Source organism: Culex quinquefasciatus, chromosome 2 (genome assembly GCF_015732765.1).
Source record: "Culex quinquefasciatus strain JHB chromosome 2, VPISU_Cqui_1.0_pri_paternal, whole genome shotgun sequence".
NCBI classification, from domain to species: domain Eukaryota; kingdom Metazoa; phylum Arthropoda; class Insecta; order Diptera; family Culicidae; genus Culex; species Culex quinquefasciatus.
The window spans coordinates 3610235-3637839 of NC_051862.1; the positions used below are offsets into that span (position 1 = coordinate 3610235).

The 27605-nt window shown below is 35.5% G+C and overlaps 1 protein-coding gene across 1 annotated transcript in view; it reads right to left on the reverse strand.

Moving 5' to 3' along the window:
- Window positions 1–5147: 5147 nt before the first annotated feature.
- Window positions 5148–27605, reverse strand: part of LOC119766558 (epidermal growth factor receptor substrate 15 homolog) — a 164200-nt gene continuing 141742 nt past the window's right edge. The window contains exon 4 of the mRNA XM_038251314.1: window positions 5148–5266. Within this exon, the coding sequence (XP_038107242.1) occupies window positions 5163–5266 (104 nt within the window). The 3' untranslated portion in view covers window positions 5148–5162. The remainder of the gene's footprint in view (window positions 5267–27605) is intronic.

Here is a 27605-nt window from a genome sequence, read left to right on the forward strand (position 1 = left end):
CGGAACAATACCGTTAAACAATCCGGATTGTCCCGGAACCGGTTTAACCCCTCGGAGGGAAATTTTGTGGTGGTCAGATAGAGGACAAAAAAACCCACCTCTTGCAATTTAAAGCATCCAATTTCGTCCACTACAGCCCGATTACGAGTCCCTAGTCTGAAATTTGAAATTTTCACTATCCGTACTGAGAATTTTTGTACCGTCCTGGGACAGAATGTTTTGCTTGGGGAATTTGAAAATTTCAAATTTCAGACTACACGGAGAAAAATGAGTTCCCAAAATCGTGAACAAGCGTTCATAAAAAATGGGAACCACGAACAAAGTGTTCAAATTTCATGGTACGTTTATCAAAATCGTACCATGGGATTTGAACACTTTGTTCGAGGTTCCCATTTTCATGAACGCTTGTTCATGATTTTGGGAACTCTTTTTTCTCCGTGTAGGGACTCGTAATCGGGCTGTAGTGGACGAAATTGGATGCTTTAAATTGCAAGAGGTGGGTTTTTTTGTCCTCTATCTGACCACCACAAAATTTCCCTCCGAGGGGTTAAACCGGTTCCGGGACAATCCGGATTGTTTAACGGTATTGTTCCGAAACAGTATTTTTGGTCGAAAAATGTCAATAAAAAAGATGAAAACAATGTATATTTCGAACAAATATTGTTAAAACTTGTTAAATAGAGACTCTTACAACATAAAATAGCAATTTTATAAAAATAGTTGTTTATAAACTTATGTTTTGATAAGTTTTACTTTAAAAAACTAAATTTAAACCAATTCTTAATATAAACTAACTAAACAAAGTTATCAGAAGTTCAAAGTTGTCACAAACTGGCTAGAGGTACTAGTATTTGGACAGAAACAACATTTCATAAATAAATTCACTTAAATCGATCAGATTTTGTACTTTTACAAGGGGTACGGACAATTATTTGACCTCTTTTTTTGACTTTTTTCAGTAAACTATTTTTGTATTTTTTAAGAAAAAGTTTTTTGCAAATCCAATAACAGTGTCTTAAAGAGGACATTCTGCCGCGTCGATTGATGTACAAAACATGGCACTTTAGTCGAATTTAATGTACTTTTATATCACAAACATTTTCCGTACGGGGGGGTACGGACAATTATTTGACTCACTGTATAAAATTCAAGAATGACAGATTGACAGGCTGACAAATTGACAGATTGACATATTGACAGATTGACATATTGACAGATTGACAGATTGACAAATTGAGTTTTACAGATTGACAGTTTTAATACACTGAATTCCGATGCACAAACAGTCCACTTCCGATTGCAGATCTGCTCTTTGAACACTTCTCAAGTTGCTCTTCCTTCCTGGACACATGGCTCCTCCGGGACGACACCGACAACGACCTGTGTCTCCTCGGCTCGAAGCCCGACCGGAAATTGCTCCACACTTTATGGCACCCCTGTGTGAGCGTGATTCAACCAGAGAAGGTAATCACAATAAAGCAATTATCTCGCAATAAAACCTTTTGATTTGTGCTGCTAGCTCTCCGTTTGACTTTTGCCCCACACTCTCACTCACTCCCGCAAACACCTCGACAATTGTGTCTGCAGACGTAATTGTGCCCCACTCAGACACACCTTTTTTAATTGCTTTATTACACTATTTATTATCACATTGGGGCCTTTGCACTTGAACCGAGGTTTGTTTACCAACAAACGACGACGACTTCGTCGTCAGTGCGTACTGTCACGAAAACGAAAACCGTGTGTGTGTCTATGTGAACGTCACATTTGCTCGCACACAGCCTACTTAGGTCGTGCGAGGACGGGGGATTCGCTTCGTGTCAGTTGTAATAAAAAGTAATTGTTATTCATGTCATGTCAGGTGCTGTTATCTGCCGGGTTGAGATCTGCCACAGAGGGAGAGAGTGTGTCCGCAGTGCAGTGCCAGGTTGAAGGAGGGGTGGGGGTAGTAATCATGTGCCACTGATAATTGCTGTGAATTATGTGAACAAATTAGTTGCTAGTTGTGGGACACTGCCCTCACTGTGGCGTTCACGCTCCACACCAGGAAGCAGTTGCAGTGCGTCCTGGTAAAAGGCAACTAGAAGCCGGAATTAGAAGGGGGTGGTGGTCGTGTAAATTATTTAGGAAGATGTCTCCGCCCAGGTGACCAACGATAATGAGTCTGTCACTCGGGTGGGATCTTATCGAGATTATCGCTGTTTATGCGATGCGTCTGGAACGGACAGGATTTCTGGGACTTCTGCAGTTGGCATGGCCAGCTTTTGGAAAGGCTTGAAATTGCTTGTTGATTTTTTTTTTCTTGAAATGGAAAGATTGGGATATCTTGGAATCTCCTGCCTTGATGATAATTGTGAACAAAAGGAGGAAACGTATTTTGTTTGGTATGATAATTTGGTACTGATTTGATCATTTATGTCACTGAATCCCAATCTTTTTTGCCCGGACCCAGTGGGTGGGGCCCAGTTGGGCTAACCCGAGAAAAAAAAAACAATAAATTGTAAAGTCTCGTTAATTCCTAATAAAAAAAATATTCTAGGTGGATTTGATATTTCTGAATTTCCAATTGTTGGTCACGTTTGTTCAATTTGTTTGTTTTTTTTTTTAATGTGTATGTAATTATCAAGACAATTTTTTCTCATTTGAATTTGTTTCGCAACACTAAAATGTTTGAATTTTGTGTTTAAAATTTTGTACATTTTTGAATTTTTGAATGTTTATAGTGTTTTTACTATTTTTGATTTTATATTTTTCGTGTTTTATTTTTTTAAATTAAATAAACGATTAAGTGCAATGAAAACAACTTTTCTTTAGATGTAAATTCAACACAAAGGAACACATATACGGTATTTTATGAAAACTTTTTCTGAAAATAAGATTCTGCTGGAAATAGGAATTTTGATATTATGATCAGCAAAATTAATTCTTCAATATAATAAAACTACACAAATGTGATGCTTCTCTCTTTAAACATCAGTTAAAAGTAATTGAGATTGATTTATTTTTATAACCGAAAACCATTTTTTTTGCCCCTTTCGTTTAAGAGTTTACAAAAAACAGAAAATTAGTAAATCTATTTGAAGAAAACTACTATACTTTTAATTAGTTATCTTCCTAGTATCCATATGTTTGTAACTTATAGTCGGTATATAAACCTTTAAAGTGATAGTGCAATAATGTATTACATTTTTGAATGATAAAAATTTGTTTAATCAAAAAATCGTAATTGCGATAACATACAAATTATTAGGATCGCTCATGAATCTTTATGATTGAATTCATAATACATGAAAAATGTTACAATTTACATATTAAACTAGAGCAAAAACCGAAAATTTAAAAACATCCCGAAAGCACTCACAAACCGAACACCCTTTCTTTCTCGTGACAAACTGACTGATTACCAGTAAATCCTGCAAAAGCACACCCGGAAAAGAAGCATTACACAACTTGACTTTCTGCAATTCTGCACTTGAGTTGAAAGAAGTTGCCCCCTCCTTCTCCCCTTCCTCCGCAGGGGGCAAAAATCCCTCAATCCTGCACACAATACCCTCTTATCGGTCCAGTTCCAGGCCAAGAATAGAGCAGCCAACAGTGGAAGAATAGTTTTTGACATGCGAATTTCATAACTGGGTGCATTTTATTTCCTTCCACACACTCTCTCTCACACAGACAAAGGGACAATGAACTTTGGACACCTCTTCCGTTTTGTGTTTTACCCCCCTCTGTTTGAGGTGCCACCGGGGGAACCGGACATAACTTGTCCCTGGTGGGGGGTGAGGGGATGCCGGCCAAATTTACGTGCCCCTGGACACGTTCTCCAGTTGCTGACAGTTTCTGAGAGTTTTTGAACACTGTGAGGGGCCATCACATATGGTGCAACGTTTGCAAATTTTGGCAAGATTCACTTATTGTGCTCGTACTTTGCTTTATGAATGGAACATTTTTGGGGTACTCTATTGTTAAAATTGTCTAAATTTTCAATGTTTTTTTTTAATGTAAAAAACTATAATATTAAACATAACCTTCAAATTTACAAGGTTTCCCCTTTAAAAATCTCTCAAATATACAAGCATTTTAATCCAATTTCACGGACTTATAATTAACACCCCTAGCGCGTAACAACTACTCAAATTTAAGTGGGAGGGAAGTTCGTCCAGCTGTGCCCTCCTCAACCAACTTCGAACCAACTTCCCAGGTCCCAGCTGTCCCAGCTCACTGCACTGACTGGCTCCGTTTGGCGAGAGTGTCGGAAGGAAAATTATTCATTTTCACGACCCATTTCGCATCGGTGAATCTACTTGTACTACTCCACAAACATACCCTCGGGGCAAAAGAGGTTGTGATGGGTGTGAGGGAGGGAGGGAAAACTTGCTGCCATTCCATTCTTCATCGTTTTTCCGCACTTCAGTTTCCCGTGATTTCCAAACAAATTTCCCCCCACATATGCAAAACATTCGCTCGTACACCATCTGTTTGGTTATAATTTTTAATAACGAATGTGTCGCAAATTTGACGGATTTTGGAGCCCGAAAAAGTGAATGGGAAAATGAAGCGACCGTAAACCTGACATGACGTACACATCGTAACGGACACACGCACACGTGCTTCGTTACACACCGACTGACTGGTGCTTGATTGGGAGGGATACTGAAAGGTGAATTTGACGAGTTCATTAAAAAAATAAAATAAAGCGATTAAAACTATAATGTACTTTTTAGCAAAACTTTTCAGATATTCTTGAATTTTTAGATTTATGGATTCTTAGATTCTGAGATTCTTTATATTTTGTAATTTATTCAAGCAACATTGAACACACCGTGTTTGTCATTCCGCAATCAGTTCCCTCAGCATCTCCAAATTTCGCTTCGAAGCGACACTTGGGAAAAAGAGTGAAGGAGAGCTAACATCAAGTGTGACCTCCCCCTGGACCCCGGCTCGAAGTGTCTGTCCCAATGTCCTAAACAAATACTGGAACCAGAATATTAACTAACCCCGTACCCTGTTCCAATTCCAAAGACGAACGACCCTTTCCGTTCACACCTTCAATTTTGAGAAAATGTTGCCGGTGGTGGAAGTGGAAAAGCATCATAATCCATGGTTTTCCCGGCTGTCATGTTTGCTTTTGCCAACTATCCCTACTCCTCCTCCTCCGGTGCTCGTTAGATGTGTCCAGACAGACGTTGTACCCCATACCTTACCCCCTTGTTTGCTTGAGAGTCGTCCGGATTCAGCAGAATCAGGGGAGTTATCCTTTGGCACCTACCTGTAAATAGAAAAAAACGAAACGGACATGATTCGATTAGACAGTTTGCTTATGGATGGAGCAGTTTTAGATTTTGGGATATTGTTACTTTTGAAGATTTTCTGGATGATTTATTTGGTTTTGATTTAACATTTTCTTGACGTTTTTTGGACCTCACCAATCAGCCTGAAATTTTCAGGAGTTGTTTGGACATATATAACAGGCATTTTAGCCAAATAGGAGCACTCTAGGTCAATGAGAAGTTGAGCAAATCGGGACACAAAGTTTGTAGGTCTATAAACTTCAAAAATCTTGTAAACTCTATAACTAAGACTCAAAAAATGCAAAAAATTAAGTATGAAACTTCGCAATTAAAATAATTTTAGTAAAAAAATAGATATTACTCAAACAATCCAGATCCAGAATGGATGATAATAAACATTCTGTTGCATGTTTTTATTGTAAAATAAACTCAGGAACACGAATTTCATAACATTACTACCAGAAAATTAAATCTAAGTGGTCTCTCGAGCAAAACTTTACCGCCAGATGTATCCAGATTTACCCCACATCCCATTGAGCTAGAATGCTTTTATTTGGCCCAGATGCTAAAGATATATGTCCAAACAACTCCTGAAAATTTCAACATCCAGCAAATCTTCAAAAGTAACAATATCCCAAAATCTATTTCTACCTAATTATCGTTGTAAATTTGTACGTAGGCAGTCTTCTGGAATTCTTTGTATACTTGAATTGGCCGAACTTTAAAATATTTGCAATTTAAAATCAAGTAAATTTCACCAATGGTCAATAAATATTTTGTTTTTATAATAAGCATTTTTTGTCAAGAGATTTCTTTTCAAAGTTTAAGAGGGGCGGTGGAAAACAACAATAAAAATATTTATATTTGTCATCTTAAATTTTAGCATATTCAGATTTATTAACAATTTGTCAGCAATACCTAACAGGTAAAACGGGTTTTTAAACAAAAAATTAAATATTCAAAAATGATGACGTGATAAAAAATAAATAATTTTGTATGCCATTTTAGTAAACAAATTTATGTTAGAATATAAATAATTATAATATATTTTTTAAGCTGGTTTTATCGGTATATCTTTAAATATATTTTTAAATTAAAAAATCCAAAATTTAAGAGATGACACCAAAAATGTATCTGCATATTTGTATCCTATAAAAACATATTTTAAAAAAACATCTAAAACTTTGTTTTCCTGTAATGACCAAATCGCAAAAAAAAATCCAAAGAGATTTTTTTTGCTTTAAGTATAATGAGTACGTGTCTAATTAAGAAGTTACATACATATATATCGGCAAAAAAGTCAGAGGTTAGTATGAGCACACACTTCAACTTTTTTTAAATTATTTTTTCATGTCAGTAAAATATACATTTTCACCTACTTTCAAAACAAATTTGAAGATATTTGGTTGCATCGTTGCCGAGATATAGCAATTTCAAGTAAGCAGTTTCAAAAAACGGGTGCCACGATATCTCAACACTGTCTTGACCAAATCGGCTCAAAATGTTGGTGAAGATTTGTTAAACCGATTTCGTGTGCATGACGAAGCCCGATTTTCAAAAAGTTTATTTTGGAAAAAGATGAAATTCTTTTTTGTGTTTTTCATATAAAAAATCGTTAGTTTTTGATTTTTGTATTTTCTTTAAAAAAGCTTATTTTAAAAATTGGGCTTTGCCATGCACACGGGATACATCTTGAGAGTCTTCACCTTCAGCCAATTTGGGCCATGCCATCTCGAGATATCGTGGCACCCAAAAAAAAATCAAATCAACTCGGGGTTTAGTGAAAACCACCAACAAAGTTTGACAGCCCACTTTGCGCATGGCAAAATTTTGAACTTAAATCATCTCTTACTCAGTTTAATCATGAAATATCTTCTTGAAACTTTCAGGAGTGATTAATAATCATCTTTTGAGTGGATTTATCAAATAATCTGTAATATAAAATTTTGTGATTTTCTACATGTATGTAACCCCTTAAAACAACAACTTATTTATTTACTTGCAACGAATCAAAACCTTATGCCAGATATGCATCTAGTATTTTTTTTAACAAACAAGAATACGTTGTTTAGAAAGAGTCTAAAATCTTCAAAATATGATTGATTTTATGCGTATTCTTACAAAAAAATTATGAACTGCTCATAGTGCTCATACTTGAAAAATCATCAAAAATGACACTGAAACAAGAATAGTAATAAAATATGTTAAAATTGTATAAAATCTTGTTGGAAAGAATGGAAAAACTTAGAGTAATTAAGCAGATACAAGAATTCATTATTTTTGAAAAAATAAAAATTCTTTGAAATAAGTTCCAATTCAAATTATTTATCATTAAATAATTTAAAGAGCTGCCCTGGATAAAAAATGAAAAATTTCATAAACATTTACAAACAGCAATAAATAAATGTTGAAGAATATGAAAAATAAACAAAAACATTAAAAACTCTTGAAATAACATTAAAAAAATATTTCAAGGAATTGAAAAGTTCAACAAATGTTACAAGAAAACAAAAATAAATTGTTCTGGAAGAATATAAAATAGCTATAAAAATGTTTGCATTCTGAGCATTATCTTGAATTTTTTTTTTAAAGAACTAGTGTAAAAGGGATGGCTCGTTATTTAATATATATACCCGAAGTCCTCAGAAACAATCTCTTTGGATAATCAAGTTTTGAGTTGTTCTAAAGTGATTTAAACCCAGATGGATGTCAAAATGGTTGTGAATTAAAATTGGCAAAAATGTCTTTTGTAATGTAACAGGCAATCGACCACTCAAATTCTACTAAAATGGGGCGCAGAGCTCGAATTTTATATAAAAAAATGAAAATTAAAAAATCGCAAGAAAAATTCATTTCATAAGAAAATTTCATTTCATGAAAATTTCATTTCAATCGAATTTTTATTTGGACAGTCGAAGTTCGGATAATCGTATAATCAAGCCAGGACTGAACATATTTTTGATATTTTTTTAACTTTGTTGATCTATTGTCCGATCAAGCTTTTGTTTTATTAAACATAATTTAACATTAATTTTGTCCTTTCGATTTTTCTCTTTCTTATATTTTAAGTTTCTTTCTACTAAGTTTTTTTTTTAATTTCTCTCTATGTGAGTGTCTAAAGAAACTGTGTTGATGAAGATTCTTCCATCGCTGACTGTGATATTGACAAATAGATGTAAAACTCTTTCAGTGTTTTAGTCCTAATGGAAAATAATGAGCAATTAATAAAATGTATGGTTTGAGCATGTTATAAAATATCTAATTTCAAATGGAAGCATGAATGTCGGTCACCAGCTTAAAATGCAGAACTCAGCTTAAAACCCTTCCCCCGGCAAAAACAACAACGGTCATTGATCCCGAATAGCCCCAGTTACCCACATAATCCTTTCAATTTAAATTTAATTCAACTATCGCTGCACAGCTCTGCAGAAAATATTTTTCCAACCGGAAGTGATGCCCTCTAAATCCGACCGAAACCGGACCATTCTGTGAGTGGAATTCGCTCTATTTTTTATTCCATTGTTCCCCCTCTCCCCACTCAAAACACAAATGCATACACTCTCAAACAAAAATACTCATAGTTTGAGAGATTTCCGGTCCCAAAATTCTAATTACACAATTGCGATTAGTTTTTCCAAAGGTTCAGCAAAGCGGATTAATCCGCATACTAAATCCACACACGTACCACAATTGCTGCGTTTTTTGCTCCTGCTCTCACTCAGTTTTCCCTCTCCCTCTCTGTCACACCCACACAAACACAAACACACTTTTTGTCCCGTGTCATCCGTTTTGTGTCACTCATGTGCAGCACACATCCACTCCGAGAGACAGGATGCAGTTTTGCCATGCATTTATGAATAGAGCCAGAGAAAAAAGCAGCAGCACGGTGGGAAAAAAAAATGGTGTGCAGAATATCCGTTGGGTGAATATTTGTGTGACTGGTGACACAAACAAAAACACGGAGGGAAATATTATTGCGCCGAGCGCGCGTCGCGTAAAAACAAGCCTTTTGGCCGCCCGAGGCCACGGGAAGAACTGCATCCGTGTCGGGTTGATCTCCCGGTGTCCGCTGGAATGTGTGACTGACCGTTGAGTGTCGAGTGTGTGTGTGGAGTGGACACAAGGTCGTCCGGCGTCCGGTTTGTGTCAGCTCGGGTTGGTTTGGTTTGGTTTGGTTGGTCGCACGTCACTGTTGTTCTATTATATGTTTTAACATCCAATGCGTCAAAACAAACAGATTTGGACGGGGAATTACCACCAACGGCTATTGGTATTGCTTGTCGGAGCTCTGTGTATGAATTTATGAAATGAAAACAGTTGAGGCAAAACGGTGACGAATTTTTTGGTGTATTTTTTGGGTTTAGTCATGTTCGATTTGGGACGGTAAAAATTGAACAGTTTTGAGCGAAAATTAGTTAAGAGCCAGTATTTGTAGATTCTGCTCGGTTTGTTCTAGAGGTTGTATCGAGGTGCTCCGATTCGGATGAAACTTTCAGGGTTTGTTTGTCTATACATGAGATGAACTCATGTCAAATAAGAGCCCTCAACGACAAAGGGAAGTGGGTTAAAACGGGCATTGAAGTTTGAGGTCCAAAACACACGAAAAATCTTAAAATTGCTCGCATTTCCGTAAAACTTCATCAATTCCAACTCTCGTAGATGCATTCGAATGGTCTTTTGAAGCACTTCAAAATGTGCTATAAACATCCAGAATTGGTTTGACTTTTTCTCATAGCTTTTGCAAATTACTGTTAAAAATGGATTTTTTAAAAACCCTTATAACTTTTGCCAACAGCCTCCAACACCTATACCTATAGATCAAAAGTTAGGGAATTTCATGGACTATAAGCCTACGGTATTAACTTTTTGGCCAATCGCAGTTTTTCTCATAGTTTTACGATTTTTCTAGAACAAACATTTTACAACGTTAGTTTTTGCCCTGTAGGCTTCCATAGCGGCACTTTTTGGTCTCAATTTTGACATATTCGGAATCCTCAGAAAATTTTACATTAGATTGAGGTGTTGTAATTTTGAATTTGATTGTAAAAAATGCCATTTAGAATTAATTAAAATATTATTTAGCATTTTGTCGGATTAGGGGTAAAACAAGTTTTCGCCTCGTTTTACGGAAATGCGAGCAATTTTAAGATTTTTCATGTGTTTTGGACCTCAAACTTCAATGCCCGTTCTAACCCACTTCCCTTTGTCGTAGAGGGCTCATATTTGGCATGAGTTCATCTCATGTATAGACAAACAACCCCTGAAAGTTTCATCCAAATCGGAGCACCTCGATACGACCTGTTTCACATCGGTGAAAAACTCGCTCTAAATTTTTCTGTTGATATATTTTGCTGAATTTAAATTTAAAGTTGTTCAATTTCAAAAGTTAATTAAAATTGTTTATTTTTAATTCTAAATATTTGGCTGAAAAAATAAAATCTATTTCCAATATGTTCATAGTTAAACTTCATGTGAAAATGTTGATGAGACAATAACAATTTTGTAATGTTCAAATATGAACGGTTAATAACTAAGTTAATACCAATTTAAAATTCTCGTGTTTACCCTCTATTAACAAGATATTTCATATCTGATCATTTGTTATTGATAATTTTTAACTATGTATTGTTTAGTATTTAGATTAAATGTTTGATTCTGAACTGTTTTTTTTTATGTTCAATTTTAATTGTTATTATTTTACTATTAGAGCAATTCCAGCTCAAATCAGGATTTTTTTCTGGTACTATTGTACCTGACCCTCTTCGATTTGAAAAAAAAAAACTTTATAGACATGTTATCCTGGGCCTATATAAGCCATTTTTGTGTATATGGAGCCAATTGTACTCGAAAATAACATTTGAGAAGGGCGTAAGTTATTTAAATATTTTTGTATTTTGCAATTTAAAAATTACTGCATCTCGAGGCAGTTGCATCGTATCAAAATCAAAAAATGGTCAAACTTGTAATAAATTGAACGGGGTTTCTTAATTATTTTCTTTAAACCGATAGTGGGAATCGATTTCCCAGACAATTTTACATAAAAGTTTTTATATAAGTATTTTATAAACTATTAATTAAATAATTAATTAATTAATTAATTAATTAATTAATTAATTAATTAATTAATTAATTAATTAATTAATTAATTAATTAATTAATTAATTAATTAATTAATTAATTAATTAATTAATTAATTAATTAATTAATTAATTAATTAATTAATTAATTAATTTATTTATTTATTTATTTATTTATTTATTTATTTATTTATTTATTAATAAATTTATCAATTTATAAATTTATTAATTTATAAATTTATTAATTTATTAATTTATTAATTTAATAATTTATTAATTTATTAATTTATTAATTTATTAATTTATAAATTTATAAATTTATAAATTTATAAATTTATAAATTTATTAATTTATTAATTTATTAATTTATTAATTTATTAATTCATTTATTTATTAATTTATTAATTTATTAATTTATTAATTTATTAATTTATTAATTAATTAATTAATTAATTAATTAATTAATTAATTAATTTATTTATTTATTTATTTATTTATTTATTTATTAATAAATTTATCAATTTATAAATTTATTAATTTATAAATTTATAAATTTATTAATTTATTAATTTATTAATTTATTAATTTATTAATTTATTAATTTATTAATTTATTAATTTATTAATTTATTTATTTATTAATTTATTAATTTATTAATTTATTAATTTATTAATTTATTAATTTATTAATTTATTAATTTATTAATTTATTAATTTATTAATTTATTAACTTATTAATTTATTAATTTATTAATTTATTAATTTATTAATTTATTAATTTATTAATTTATTAATTTATTAATTTATTAATTTATTAATTTATTAATTTATTAATTTATTAATTTATTAATTTATTAATTTATTAATTTATTAATTTATTAATTTATTAATTTATTAATTTATTAATTTATTAATTTATTAATTTATTAATTTATTAATTTATTAATTTATTAATTTATTAATTTATTAATTTATTAATTTATTAATTTATTAATTTATTAATTTATTAATTTATTAATTTATTAATTTATTAATTTATTAATTTATTAATTTATTAATTTATTAATTTATTAATTTATTAATTTATTAATTTATTAATTTATTAATTTATTAATTTATTAATTTATTAATTTATTAATTTATTAATTTATTAATTTAATAATTTATTAATTTATTAATTTATTAATTTATTAATTTATTAATTTATTAATTTATTAATTTATTAATTTATTAATTTATTAATTCATTAATTTATTAATTTATTAATTTATTTATTTATTAATTTATTAATTTATTAATTTATTAATTTATTAATTTATTAATTTATTAATTTATTAATTTATTAATTTATTAATTTATTAATTTATTAATTTATTAATTTATTAATTTATTAATTTATTAATTTATTAATTTATTAATTTATTAATTTATTAATTTATTAATTTATTAATTTATTAATTTATTAATTTATTAATTTATTAATTTATTAATTTATTAATTTATTAATTTATTAATTTATTAATTTATTAATTTATTAATTTATTAATTTATTAATTTATTAATTTATTAATTTATTAATTTATTAATTTATTAATTTATTAATTTATTAATTTATTAATTTATTAATTTATTAATTTATTAATTTATTAATTTATTAATTTATTAATTTATTAATTTATTAATTTATTAATTTATTAATTTATTAATTTATTGATTTATTAATTTATTAATTTATTAATTTATTAATTTATTAATTTATTAATTTATTAATTTATTAATTTATTAATTTATTAATTTATTAATTTATTAATTTATTAATTTATTAACTTATTAATTTATTAATTTATTAATTTATTAATTTATTTATTTATTAATTTATTAATTTATTAATTTATTAATTTATTAATTTATTAATTTATTTATTTATTAATTTATTAATTTATTAATTTATTAATTTATTAATTTATTAATTTATTAATTTATTAATTTATTAATTTATTAATTTATTAATTTATTAATTTATTAATTTATTAATTTATTAATTTATTAATTTATTAATTTATTAATTTATTAATTTATTAATTTATTAATTTATTAATTTATTAATTTATTAATTTATTAATTTATTAATTTATTAATTTATTAAATTATTAATTTATTAATTTATTAATTTATTAATTTATTAATTATTAATTTATTAATTTATTAATTTATTAATTTATTAATTTATTAATTTATTAATTTATTAATTTATTAATTTATTAATTTATTAATTTATTAATTTATTAATTTATTAATTTATTAATTTATTAATTTATTAATTTATTAATTTATTAATTTATTAATTTATTAATTTATTAATTTATTAATTTATTAATTTATTAATTTATTAATTTATTAATTTATTAATTTATTAATTTATTAGTCAGCGTTCACCTCTCAGAGAGAGCAGACGCTTTGTACAGTCTTCAGAAGAAAGTGCGTTCCAAAAGACTGTAATCGGCTTAGTTTTTGCTGTCCCGTACCTACGGGCTAAGTTTATTGCAAAAGCATCGACCTGCTACATCTAGCAAGATGAGCTCGACAATACGCCGCGTAAACACGTTCAAAATCGACTTCGCTAGTCTTCCGAAAAAACCGCGTTTTGAAGAAATCCATCACTTCGTCAAGACGACCTTGGGCATTCCCAAAGAAAAGATCGAACGTCTCCAAGTCAACCACTACTTTTGGTGTGTGTTTGTGAAGTGTGTGGACCTAGCCACAGCCCAGCAAACTGTCCTGCAGCACAACAACAAGCACGCGTTCGAGATTGATGGGAAGAAGTACACCATCAAAATCCAGATGGAAGATGGGGCCGTTGACGTCCGCCTACACGACCTACCCGAAGAGATCACCAACGATCAGGTCAAGAAATTCATGTCTGCGTATGGCGAGATCCTGTCCGTGCGCGAGCTGGTGTGGGAGGAGAAATATGAGCTCGCAGGACTCAAGACGGGCGTTCGCGAGGTGAAGATGATCTTGAAGCACCAAATCAAGTCATTCATCTCGATCGAGGGCCAACACACATACGTCACATACATCGGGCAACAGACCACCTGTCGTCACTGCGGCGAATACAGTCACAGTGGCATCCCCTGTACGCAGAACAAGAAGCTGTTGTTGCAGAAAGTGAGCGTCAACGAGCGCCTCAAAGATGCCAAGAAACCAACCGGCAAGTCGTCCTACGCTGATGCCCTCATGACCAAACCTTCACCCCGTTTCGTGCCGGCAGTTCTCGTTGAGGACAACACCGGCATGGACTGTGATGGCGACAACACACACACCGATGCAGAGAACTTCGAGATGAACACCGAAGCGGATGATAGCAGTGGCGGAGGCAGCGGTTCTGCTGCGAAGCCCGGGATCATCATTCAAGACGGCGGGAGCAGCGGCGGCGGCAGCGGCCTCGCTGATGTGCTCCAGAAGACGACACCGATCCTGCAGGAGACCATAATCCGCGACGGCGACCAACTATGCGTGTTCAAGACACCACTCACACTTCCACAAGACGGTGACGGCGCAGAGGAATCCGATGGATCTTCTACGTCATCTGCATCGGGTAAGCGTCCGAGAGGCCGTCCCCCGAAGAAACCAAAGACCAGCACGTAAACACCAACACACCCCTAATTTCCCTTAACACAATGGATTATCAAAGCTTTAATATTGGTACACTTAACATCAACACTATCTCCAATCAAAACAAAATTAACGCCCTACACAACTTCACACGCACACACGATCTCGACATACTCTTCTTGCAAGAAGTGTACAGCGACGAGCTTATTATCCCTGGGTACACAGTCATAAGCAATGTTGACCACAATCGGAGGGGCACAGCAGTGGCTCTCAAACACCACATCAAGTACACGAACGTCGAAAAGAGCGTGGACTCCAGAGTAATCGCCCTACGCCTGCAAGGGTCGGTTACACTGGTGAATGTGTACGCGCCCTCTGGAAGCCAACAACGTACACACAGGGAAACCTTCTTTAACACCACACTAGCTCACTTCTTGCGACACCAAACCAACTACACTATCTTAGCCGGGGACTTTAACTCGGTGATCAACGCAAGAGACGCTACGGGAGAGGGAAACCACAGCCTTGCTCTCAAAAACACTGTCCAACAGACTCGACTGAAGGATGTATGGGAAGCACTACATGGGACTCGGGTCGAACACACTTACATAACACACAACTCGGCCTCTCGCATTGATCGTGTGTACGTGAGCTCGAACCTGCGGGATCAGCTGCGTACAGCCTACGTGAGTGCCTGCTCATTCACAAACCACATGTCGCTGACAACCCGCCTGTGCTTACCGAACCAAGGTCGAGCGCATGGTATGGGTTTCTGGTCACTCCGGCCGTACGTCTTGACAGACGAAACGATCGAAGAGTTTCAACAAAAATGGAACTATTGGACGCGACAACGCCGTAGCTACAACTCCTGGATGCAGTGGTGGCTGCGCCTCGCGAAACCAAAAATGAAGTCCTTCTTCAGATGGAAGTCTAAGGAGGCGTTTGATGACTTCACTCGAAAACAGCAGCATCTCTACGCGCAGCTTCACCAGGCGTATCGCGCGTACCTGCACAATCCAGACATGCTGACCTCCATCAACCGCATCAAATCCCAATTGCTTCTTCTACAGAAGCAGTTCACTCAGCTGTTTGTGCGTATCAACGATACTCACGTAGCTGGCGAGCCGTTGTCAACCTTCCAGCTTGGAGAGAGAACGAGGAAACGCACGATCATCGAGAGCATGGCGAACGACGCTGGCGCCTCTCTGGAGAGTTCAGATGAGATCCAAGAGCACGTGGTCAACTACTACCGAAACCTGTACGCAGAAGGAGAGACGCGAGCAAATCCCGAATTCGACTGCGCTAGGGTGGTTCCACCAGACAGTATCTCTAATCATGCATGCATGGAGGAAATCACAACAGCGGAAATTTACGAGGCGATCAAATCCAGCTCGTCGAAGAAGTCCCCAGGGTCCGACGGTCTTCCCAAAGAGTTCTACGTACGCACATTCGACATCATTCACCGAGAGCTGAATCTGCTGCTGAACGAGGCGCTTCGAGGTGACATCCCCGAAGAGTTCGTGAACGGTGTGATCGTCCTGGTGAAGAAAAAACAAGCTGGAAACTCCATCACTGCATACCGCCCTATATCGCTGCTCAACTACGACTACAAGTTGCTGGCCAGAATCCTGAAAGCGAGAGTCGATCGTGTTTTGCGCGAACACGACATAATCAGCCCTGTCCAGAAATGCTCGAACGGAGACCGAAACATCTACCAAGCAACTCTCTCGCTCAAAGACCGCATCGCACAACTACGCAGCCAACGACTCTCTGGGAAGTTGGTATCGTTCGACCTCTCCAGCGCCTTCGACCGTGTTGATAGAGGTTTGCTCTATCACACAATGAACTCGCTTGGTCTCAACCCCGATTTGGTGAATCTGCTAGAGAGGATCGGAGAGCGCTCCACCTCTCGGATTCTCATCAACGGACACCTCTCTGCTGCCTTTCCTATCCAGAGATCGGTTAGACAGGGTGACCCTCTCGCAATGCACTTGTTTGCTATCTACCTGCATCCACTGCTAGCGAGAATGGAGCGTATCTGTGACGGACCCCACGATCTTGTCGTCGCCTACGCCGACGACATCAGCATGATCACCACCAACGCTAACAAAGCTGAGCAGGTTAGGGGTCTCTTTCGTGACTTCGAAGGATGCTCCGGTGCGATGCTCAACCTACGGAAGACGACGGCCATCGATGTGGGTCACATAAACGATCGAAACAGACTTGCGCTGCCGTGGATACAATCGAGCGAATCGGTTAAGGTCCTCGGAGTGATCTACCTGAACTCTCTACGCCAGATGATCAACAAGAACTGGGACACCTTGATCACAAAAATGGGACAGCTGATCTGGCTTCACAGGATGCGCAGTTTAACACTGCATCAAAAAGTCACGCTACTGAACGTTTTCATCACATCGAAGATGTGGTATCTCTCCTCGGTACTTGCACCCTACAAAGTTCACATCGCCAAGATTACCTCCATTATGGGCAGCTACCTGTGGCACGGCCACCAGGCAAGGGTGCCAATGCATCAACTGGCGCTCCCCATCGAGGGAGGCGGTCTCAAGCTCCACTTGCCTTACTTCAAATGTCGAGCACTGCTGACCAACAGACATCTACAGGAGAGCAACAGCACACCGTTCTACAAGACCTTCATGCAGCGCATCCAGAACCCTCCGGACCTGCACAGGATACCAACTGACTGCCCATGTCTCAAGGTAGTCTGCCAGGAGATTGCCTACCTGCCGGAACAGCTGATCAACAACGCCACTGCGACGGGTGTTCACACGAACCTCCTTCAGCAAGTGGCAACACCAAAAGTCATGTCGAGCGATCCCACCCTGGACTGGAAGTTGATATGGCGCAACATCAACTCCAAGAAATTAAAATCAGCTGAGAGAAGCTGGTACTTCCTACTGGTGAACAAGAAAACCACTCACGGGGAGCTGCTCCATCGGATGAACATCGTCAACACACCGAACTGCGCACACTGTGGTGCGCAACGAGAAGATCTACAACACAAATTCAGCACCTGTTCCAGAGTGGCCGGTGCGTGGAGAACGCTCCAACGCCACCTTGCAGCGGCGGGGATGAATGGCACCACCAGCTTCAACAGCCTTGCTCAACCAGAACTACGAAGATTACGACGAGATGTGAAACACAAAGTGATGAAACTTTTCATCAATTACATCAACTTTATTAATCAATGTAATAATCAGATTGATGTAGATTCCCTTAATTTTCACTTGGAAAATGAAATCTAGAATTCATCATGTAATTAGCTTTTACAAATGACTGAATAAATATTTTATAAAAAAAAAAAATTTATTAATTTATTAATTTATTAATTTATTAATTTATTAATTTATTAATTTATTAATTTATTAATTTATTAATTTATTAATTTATTAATTTGTAATTTGATTAATTTATAAATTTATTAATCTATTAATTTATTTATTTATTTATTTATTAATATATAATTTATTAATTAGTTAATTTATTAAATTATTAATTTATTATCTTATCAATTTACAACCAAATAATCTACCAACTTGGCTACAAAAGATTCTTCAAAATAATCAATAAAAGTGTTCCACAGAGAGAAAAAAAACAATCATTAAATGTAAATAAAAGATATCTTTTTCGGAGATTTTTCAAGAATCATTTTCATCAAAATAAACAACTTGATAGTTTGTTTTGAATAGGTCCTCAAAGCAATTATGTTTCATATGAAATGATCTCCACGAAATGATAGATAATGTTATTCAAAATTTCAAATATTTATTTCAGAGTAAAGTCAATGTTTATAATATTAAGATAAACGATGAACTAAGCTACGCTTACATCAAATTCAACCCTGATATACAGAAACGTTACTTAATCCACCTTTAGGTGGTTGGTGCCTTCCTCACATTTATAAAGTCAATACATTCAGTAAAAATAGCAGCATTCCCTTAACATGTTTAACAAATCAACTTTATTACTCATTGTAGAGGAGTGCTCGACACCTTTGTTAATCATCACCTTGAACCGAGAGGGTTGAGCTTACGAAAGTGGTGAGGAAACGGGAATCAGCGTGTAGCAGACAGAGAGGACGGAAGGTAGTTCGCGGAAGGAGAGAATTGGTGTGATTCTGGAGCAGTTCCGAAATGGAACCTTCTACATCTGGCGACGAGGATGACAGGATGGAGTGAAAGTGACCAAATCTAGCGGTATTAGTGGACGGATTTGCAGTGAATGGAACCGACGGATTCTAGTTTTGCTGTTTGGTAGATTTCGGTGCCCAACGGGGCGTAGCGCTGCCATGTTTTCCATTGTGTTCTACGATTAGCATGAGTAGAAAACTGTTATACATGCTTGGAATTTGACGTAGGATTACTTAACGAATTCTGAGGAATTTGGCGTGGCATTACATTACATTTTTTTTCTGAAAAGTTGTATGTTCAATTAAGGAATTTCTGAGGACTACAGAATTTTTGCAACTTTGAGAAATTAGCACATTTTCTGAGGAATTTGCTCAATACTCTGAGGAGTGGTTGTATGTTCAAAACAAATTGAGGTTTGTTGTTACGGAACTCTGAGGAGTTTTCGCATGTTCTATGCACTTTGATAAATACTCTGAGGAGTGATTTTTCGTTCAAGACAAATTGAGATTTGTTGTTACGGAACTCTGAGGAGTTTGCGTATTTTCTAAGGATTTGATTAATACTCTGAGGAGTATTTGTACGTTCAAGACAAATTGAGATTTGTTGCTACGGAACTCTGAGGAGTTTACTCATTTTCTAAGGATTTGATCTATACTTTGAGGAGTATTTGTACGTTCAAGACAAATGGAGATTAGTTGTTACGGAATTCTGAGGAGTTTACGCATTTTCTAAGGATTTTTATTAATACTCCGAGGAGTATGTGTACATTAAAGACAAATCGAGATTTGTTATGAAACTCTGAGGAGATAATTTTCTGAGCAAATTGCTGAATACTCTGAGGAGAAGTTTAACGTTCAAAACAAACTGAGGTTTTCTTCTACGAAATTCTGAGTATTTAGCACATAATCTGAGGAGTTTACTAATCGATATTTTTGATTGAAGATACTTAAGTGTTTATTTTAGGTTGACTATTCTCATTTCTCCACGCTGTTCTGGAGCGAACAGCATTTGCGAGGAAATCAAAAAAAAAAAAAAAATGAATATGAATTCATTGGATTTGTGACACCCAACGAGACTATCAACGAAGGAAAGCAAAATTCTTGCATTTCGGTAGCAAACAGCTGCAGATGGATTCACAATTTTTCCCTATTAACTTTGCAGCACAGATTCTGCATTTGAGCGAGTTCGATTGAAATGAAATAGTGACTGTTTTTGTCTTGGTGATCAAATAGCAGAAAATAGCGGCGGTTTTAGAAAAGCTAAAGTCAGGTGTGCGAGTCATATAAGCGAGTTTTTGTCGTGAAAGAGGTAGGAGAGCACAGTGAAATATGAATGGGCAGAAAAAAAAAAACGTGGGAGGAGGTCCGACATAACCTAAAAGGTGTAATGTGATTTCGGTATGAGAATGGGATAAATACCACAAGCTGCACGGTTGGATTGCTGGTTGCTGGTAGACGCCAGAATGGATGCTGCCGTGAATGATATTGCACTTGCAACTTAAAAAGGCAGTAGCCTGTAGGTACATGTACATGATCGATAAGATAGATAACTAATTTGTTGCTCATTGCATAGTTAAGCAGTTCCCCGTTCAATAAGATACAGTAGACTAAAATTCTATTTGTGGAACTCCACCTCTTAAGAATCATAATTAAAATGAGGACGTCGTTGACGGATCATATGTTCGACGCGAATTGGGCGTGAAGATCGTAACCTTCGCAGTTTCGATATTACGTGTCTTATTAACTAAATAAACTTTGGGGGGGATGTAGAGGAGTGCTCGACACCTTTGTTAATCATCACCTTGAACCGAGAGGGTTGAGCTTACGAAAGTGGTGAGGAAACGGGAATCAGCGTGTAGCAGACAGAGAGGACGGAAGGTAGTTCGCGGAAGGAGAGAATTGGTGTGATTCTGGAGCAGTTCCGAAATTTCATTTCTTTTGATGGGTTCGCAGATCTTCAATTTTTCTGGCTCATCGGCAAGGTCTGATAAAAAAAACCTATCCAACGATAGTTCGCATGGAAGATTCAGACAATATTTTTATCACAATTTCTGAAATCCGACCTCTAAAAAGTATTTATAACACTTAAGTGCTAATAACTTTTGAAAGGGTTGTCCGATCCTCGATGTATTAGGCTCATTGGAAAGGTCTTTTGATTATCTAACTAACGACAGGTCGCATGATGGACCCAGACATCATTTTTACTGAAATATCTGAGATCCGGCCTCCAAAAAGTGTATAAATAGCACTTAAGTGCCAATAACTTTTGATAGGGTTATCAGATCCTTTATGTATTAGCCTCATTTGAAAGGTCTTTTGATTGTCTAACTAACGACAGGTCGCATGATGGACCCGGACATCATTTTTACTGAAATATCTGAGATCCGACCTCCAAAAAGTGCATAAATAACACTTAAGTGCTAATAACTTTTGAAAGGGTTGTCAGATCCTCGATGTTTAGGCTCATTTGAAAGGTCTTTCGATTATCTAACTAACGATGGGTTGCTTGATGGACCTGGACATCATTTTCATTGAAATATCTGAGATCCGGCCTCCAAAAAGTGTACAAATAACACTTAAGTGCTTATAACTTTTGATAGGGTTGTCAGATCTTCAATGTATTGGGCTCATTGGAAAGGTCTTTTTATTACCTTTCTGAAAATGTATAACATGATAGGGTTTCTTGCAAAAACCACCCTTTTTACAATCTTCCGGACATACGCCAAAATCGTTTTTTTAGCATAACTTTTGAAGTACTTAACTAAACTTGCTAATTTTAAATAGAGACCTATGGGACCCCAAGACGGATCGAATGAGACTAATACGGTCAAAATCCGTTGATCCAGTCCGGAGATAATCGAGTGACAATTTTTTTGTCCACCCACCTACACACATCCACACAGACATTTGCTCAGAACATGATTCTGAGTCGATAGGTATACGTGAAGGTGGGTCTACGAGGTCGATTTAAGAAGTTCATTTTTCGAGTGATTTTATAGCCTTTCCTCAGTAAGGTGAGGAAGGCAAAACCCAAACACAGCATCCCTCGCAAAACAACAACAAAATCAACAACCCAAACAGATCCGAAATTCCGAGAGAGCACGTGAGCTTCCTCTCTCTCACTCTCACTCACCCCCAATAAATCCCAACAGGCAAAGCGCCCCAAATCCCCCAGAAGCCGCGTGTCGAAAAACGTCAAACGCCACGCTCTTGCACAGATATTCCCTATCCCTCTCCAACACCCTCAACACCCAGCTGATGCCCTCTCTCTTTCTCTCACTCTCTGCTGGCATCTGTGAGAGTGTCTGACGCCGGAATCAATTCTCAGAAGCAGCAGCTCCCCAGCTGAAATCCCCGTTTGACATTTGGCACCCCGCAAAACTCTTCGGTCTCGCTCACTCTCACACTCCATCTCGCTCACTCGCACCCTCTCTCCCGATCTCACCGTGCACCATCACACACGGGAAGAGAATCTGTTATGGTTGCAGCGCCTGCAAGGTATACCACCCGCATTGCACACACTCATGCACGTACCTTCCGAGCTGTCAATTGCATAGTACATTTAATCCGTGTGAGGCCCCGAGATGAATTGCTGCTGCCGCCGTGGTGCCGGATGCTGCCGGATTGAATTCTCACAATTTGAACCGAACACTTGACCCCCTCTTAATTGGATGCTGGGAAATGGTCCGGCTTGGTTCTGGGAAGGTTCACGGTGTACAGCGATTTCGTGGAATGTTTTGATTTGGTTTTTTGTAAAAGTCTTGAAGATTGTGTTATTTTATAATTTATTTTTTTAAAGAGCTTATATTTTGACAGTAAAGAATTGTTTACTTCGCGCTTCCGGGAAGGACCAGCTCGGGTTCAACAACCGGCCATGGGTGATTAAAACTCTTCCGTCCACTTGCCATCACTTTCACTCTCCCAAAGTAGGCGACGACTACGACACTCAAAACACTGCCCTGCTGCTGGTCCAAAAGGTCTGTTTTCTTCCCCAAGGACTGCCTGGATCCACCGCAAGTTCAACGTTTCGACCGTGGGAATTTCCCGTTCGAAAAAAAAGGTGGTAAACACTTCCGCGACCCGTGTCAAATCACACGCAAAATCTGTCAAATCTCAGATCAATACACCAAAACACACTCTCAAATCGTCATCAACCCCCGTTTGGATGCTGCCCGAAGTCGCGCTCTCACCGGAAGGGGGAGCATTGGAAGGGGAGAGTAGTGGGAGCAACTTTCACGCCAAAAACCCGACGACCAAAAACAGAACAAGAAGAATTCACACGATGGTGACGACCCGAGCAAAAAAGAAGCGGCCCCACAAAAGAAAAGAAAAACCCGAACGAATCCCGACGACGGAACCGAACACGACGACGACGAAGATTCCAGCATTCAAAAGCAACACGACCAAAGCAGAATCTCTTCTCTGCTAGTGCTGCTGGAGCACATCCGCTACGCTTTAGAATCGTCGATCGACTAATGTTTCCTCATTGCGTACGGAAGAAGCATTCTGCACATCACCAACGACGACGACGACGACCTCCGCCTGACCCCCAACGTGGCGTCCCACCGCCACGTGGTGGAGCATCGGGGAGCATCCTTGTCGTTTGCCGGTAAAGAGAGAGAGAGAGCGCGCGCAAGGACTCTCCCGTTCGGGGAGCACCAACACAAGTGCAACAACAGTGCAAAACATGTTGGGGCCAGACAGATAAATCGCAGCAAGCGACGAAGTGATCTCTCTCGCGTAATCGTTTGAGAGTGTTGAGACACCAGGCGACTCCATGGTCTAGTTGCGTTGTGATTTTGCACTGGGTTGGTGGGTGGTAGTAGGATGTGCAGGGGAGAAACGGCAGCTGATTCCTGCAGGATGAGTGTGTGGTTCGGCGAGAAGTGTTTGCCTGTGTCTGTGAGGATGTGAGCGTGAATTTCATGGAGCTTGCCGTGATGATCCGAGTAGGATTGAGGTCCAAAAAAGTTGTTTTCTAAATAAAATCATGACATTGGGTCTGAGGTGATATTGAGTCATACAAATTTCAGCATTTTTCTATTACCCAATCGGTTAAAATTTTTGTTTTTTTTAATGGATTTTCAAGGATTTTTGTTTTTTTCTTCTTTTGGAATAGACGGTAATTTTATCGGGAAAACCGTTTAAGTAACTTCCTCAAAATGAACATATTTCAGCAAAAAATAAAAATAAGACGATGTAAGCTTTAACTGAACACATATTTTTGGAGGCTGTTGCAAATATTTTTCAATGTTTATGTAAAAATACATTTTAAAAAAAGTCGAAATTTCAATGGAAATAAATAATTCAATTTGCATATTTCTTGTAAATATTTTTTTTTTTGTTTTAAACGCTCAATTTTTTTAACTTGAAATTTGCACAATCGATTGCTAACTATTAAGAATTAAAAAATAATATTATCATAACTGTAAAAATCTACAAACATATTACGATTTTTTTGTTAAAAAATCTGGAAAATAAGGCTTAACATTTTATTTTTTTGTTGCCTCCCCTTGACCTAAACCGGAGCCAAGGACAAAAATTGAAAAAAAAATACTAGCCTTATAACTTGCAATAATAATTTAAAGCATTTTAAAATAAATCTATTATTAAAAATCAAAAGTATCAAAAGACTCGTAAATTTATATGGATTCTCATACTTTTTTTTGATTCTCATAAATAATAATTTGCAATACGGTTAATGGCCGCATATAATTTTGGATGAATTCCAACCTTGACACTTTTTTTTATTGATAAGTAATGACATGTTCTCAAATTCCCGATTTTTTTTATATTTTTGTATGCCCATAAAGGGTAAATATCAAACTAATCGATATTTTGGGTAGATTTTTGCTGTTCGCCAATTTCTTTTGTTTTTACTTAAATTTTCAAAGATACCCGTATTTTTTGTTGAAATATTATAATTATTTTTAAGATTTACCTTTAAAATATTTTGAATGATGTAATATTATGGATTGATTTTCACTTTATCACAACTTGCAAAAATACTTATTTTTACAAAATACCGCATTTGTTTTTGAAAATATTTAAATCTTAATAATTTGCGAAATGAGTATCAAATGACGTAAAATTTCATAAAATGCAATTTTGCATTTTTTTTGGAAAATAATCAAATTTGATTGCCGTCAACTGCGTATCGGGACTATAAACTGAATATGGTTAGCAGTTTTTAAAGCACTGGAATGCTTGAAATTTTGAAAACGTTGCCCTATTTTTGAGATTTGTATGTTCAATCCAAAACAAAATACAAAATATCCAAATATTGTTAATTCATCCTATGTGTCTGAATTCTCCTCCGATGACAGTATTTACGTAAAAACTGTTGTAATGCGAAATTTTTTATGTTTGATGACGTCATTTGGTATTCAAACGGCACACGATTTTGAACCAATCTGTATCCATAACTCAAAAGAAATAAAAATGCTTATGGGACATTTATGCGATCAGGGGCAGTATAATGCTGTTTTAAAAAGTATTAATTTTTAAACAATATTGATGTTTGTGATTTTTAGAGATATTATTCTTTTGAATATGCCACATTATTTAAAAAAAAAAAAAACAAGTTTAGTGGCAGCTTACAAATACTAGGAAGATTTGTTTTGCATAAGTTTATTTTAAGAAAATACTTTAAATCTAGATTAAATTTTCAAAACAACCTATCCCTCATGGGTTTCCTATGCAGATAGGGCCTTTTGAAAATTTAATCGAGAAATGAGCTATCTTTGGTCATGGCCAATAACTAATCGCCGATCAAATTATTTTTCTATCTATCGTAAATATTGTTATGATAAACGTTTCATGTTTGATGGCATTCAAAAGTTTTTGAGAAATTGGTTTAAATATATCATTGGGGATAAACAAAATCTAAACATAAGATATCAAGAATAATTGTCAAACAAATATAACAAATAAAGTGTTTCACTAAATGATTTATGCCGTTTTCAAAAATGTGAAACATATTAATAAATTCTTGAAAGCATTGTTTTAATAAAGAAATAATAAAAGCATAAATAAACGCTTTTCTAAAAAGTTTATAATCAATTTTGAAATCATGTTCTATTGAACTTTTTATGTTACGTATTTATCCTTATTTGCCCCTTGATTTTAAAAGAGCTTGATAATAATGCATATTGTTTCTCTATTAAAATCGTTATCTTGCAAAACGTTTAGTAGTCATTTTAAGCTTTTTCTAACGTGGTTTCAATTGAAAACGCGCCAACAAAATTGCGTGGTGACAGTCATGCTTAATTTCTTTTTTAAATAATTACCAGCAAATATGATAAAACTTGATTTTCACATAATACGTGCACAAACTTCAGAAAAAAAGTCTACAATTCTGACACCTTCCCAGACTCGAGTCATCCCACCAGCCCCAACTTGACTCGGCTGTCACCAGACGATCCGTTTTTAGCACCCACTCCGGCACGTTCCGCGTACGTGTGAATCTGCTGCACCGTCCGCCCGAGAGCGCCCCGTGTGAACGTGTGAGAATCAGAAATCCACAATTTCCCAAACGAAACACCATCCGCGTGAAGCTTTTGCCACTCCGAAAAGCTTTGCTGCAAAAGCTCACTTTTCTCTCCCCGCTCAGATTTGCAACACAATCAAAGCACCTCTTGAATGTGTGGGGAAAATGCATCGCCTGCTGCTGCGGCGATCGTCATCGTCATCGTCTCCCTTTGCGAGAGAGGAAAACTGCTTGAATGTGTGGTCTGGTGCTGATAACAGGATCGTGGACGAACGAACGGGACCGGTTTGCGGTCGGCGGAACATCTCTTCGGGTTCCTCTCGGAATGAGAACGAGCCGGCCCAGACTCGGAGGATTTTGATGTGAGATAAGCTGCGAATTTCAGAGATTTTTCAAATTGCCAGACGGTGATGGTCGGAGGGGAGGAGATGAAATGGAGGAAGTAGGGATTAAAAGGAGAGAGAGGGGAAGTGGAAAGCAGGAAAGAAGTGCCATCAGCTGTGGTGGCCAAAGGTGACAGTGTGCGAGAGTGGATCATGGGAATTTTCTCGGGATGAAGCAAAGCGTGATGGACTGGTGGAGACGCGTGGTAGTTTCCTCTACAATGCTTTAAAACAAACTAACTTTTATATTTTAATTATTGGTAACATGGTTTACCTTTAACTCGGATAACTTGCAATTTTTCAACTCATTCAAAAAATATCTTTACACTTTAATTTGTAATCATCGCAATGTTTCTATAATCGTCAATATTGATTTAGATTTCGCTGCAAATGTTTTCAAAATCGCCAACATGTTTTTTCGACCACCCTATTTTTAATAGGGTGGCGCAGGGTTATGATTTTTTTTGGAAAAAATGATTTTTTTACAAAATTTACAAAAAATGCCACTTTTGGGACCACCCTAGGTCACCCTAATGGCCTATCAAAAAAAAAAGGGTCTAATTATTTTGGCCATGGAACCCCTAGAAAATTTATTTTTCTTTTCAAA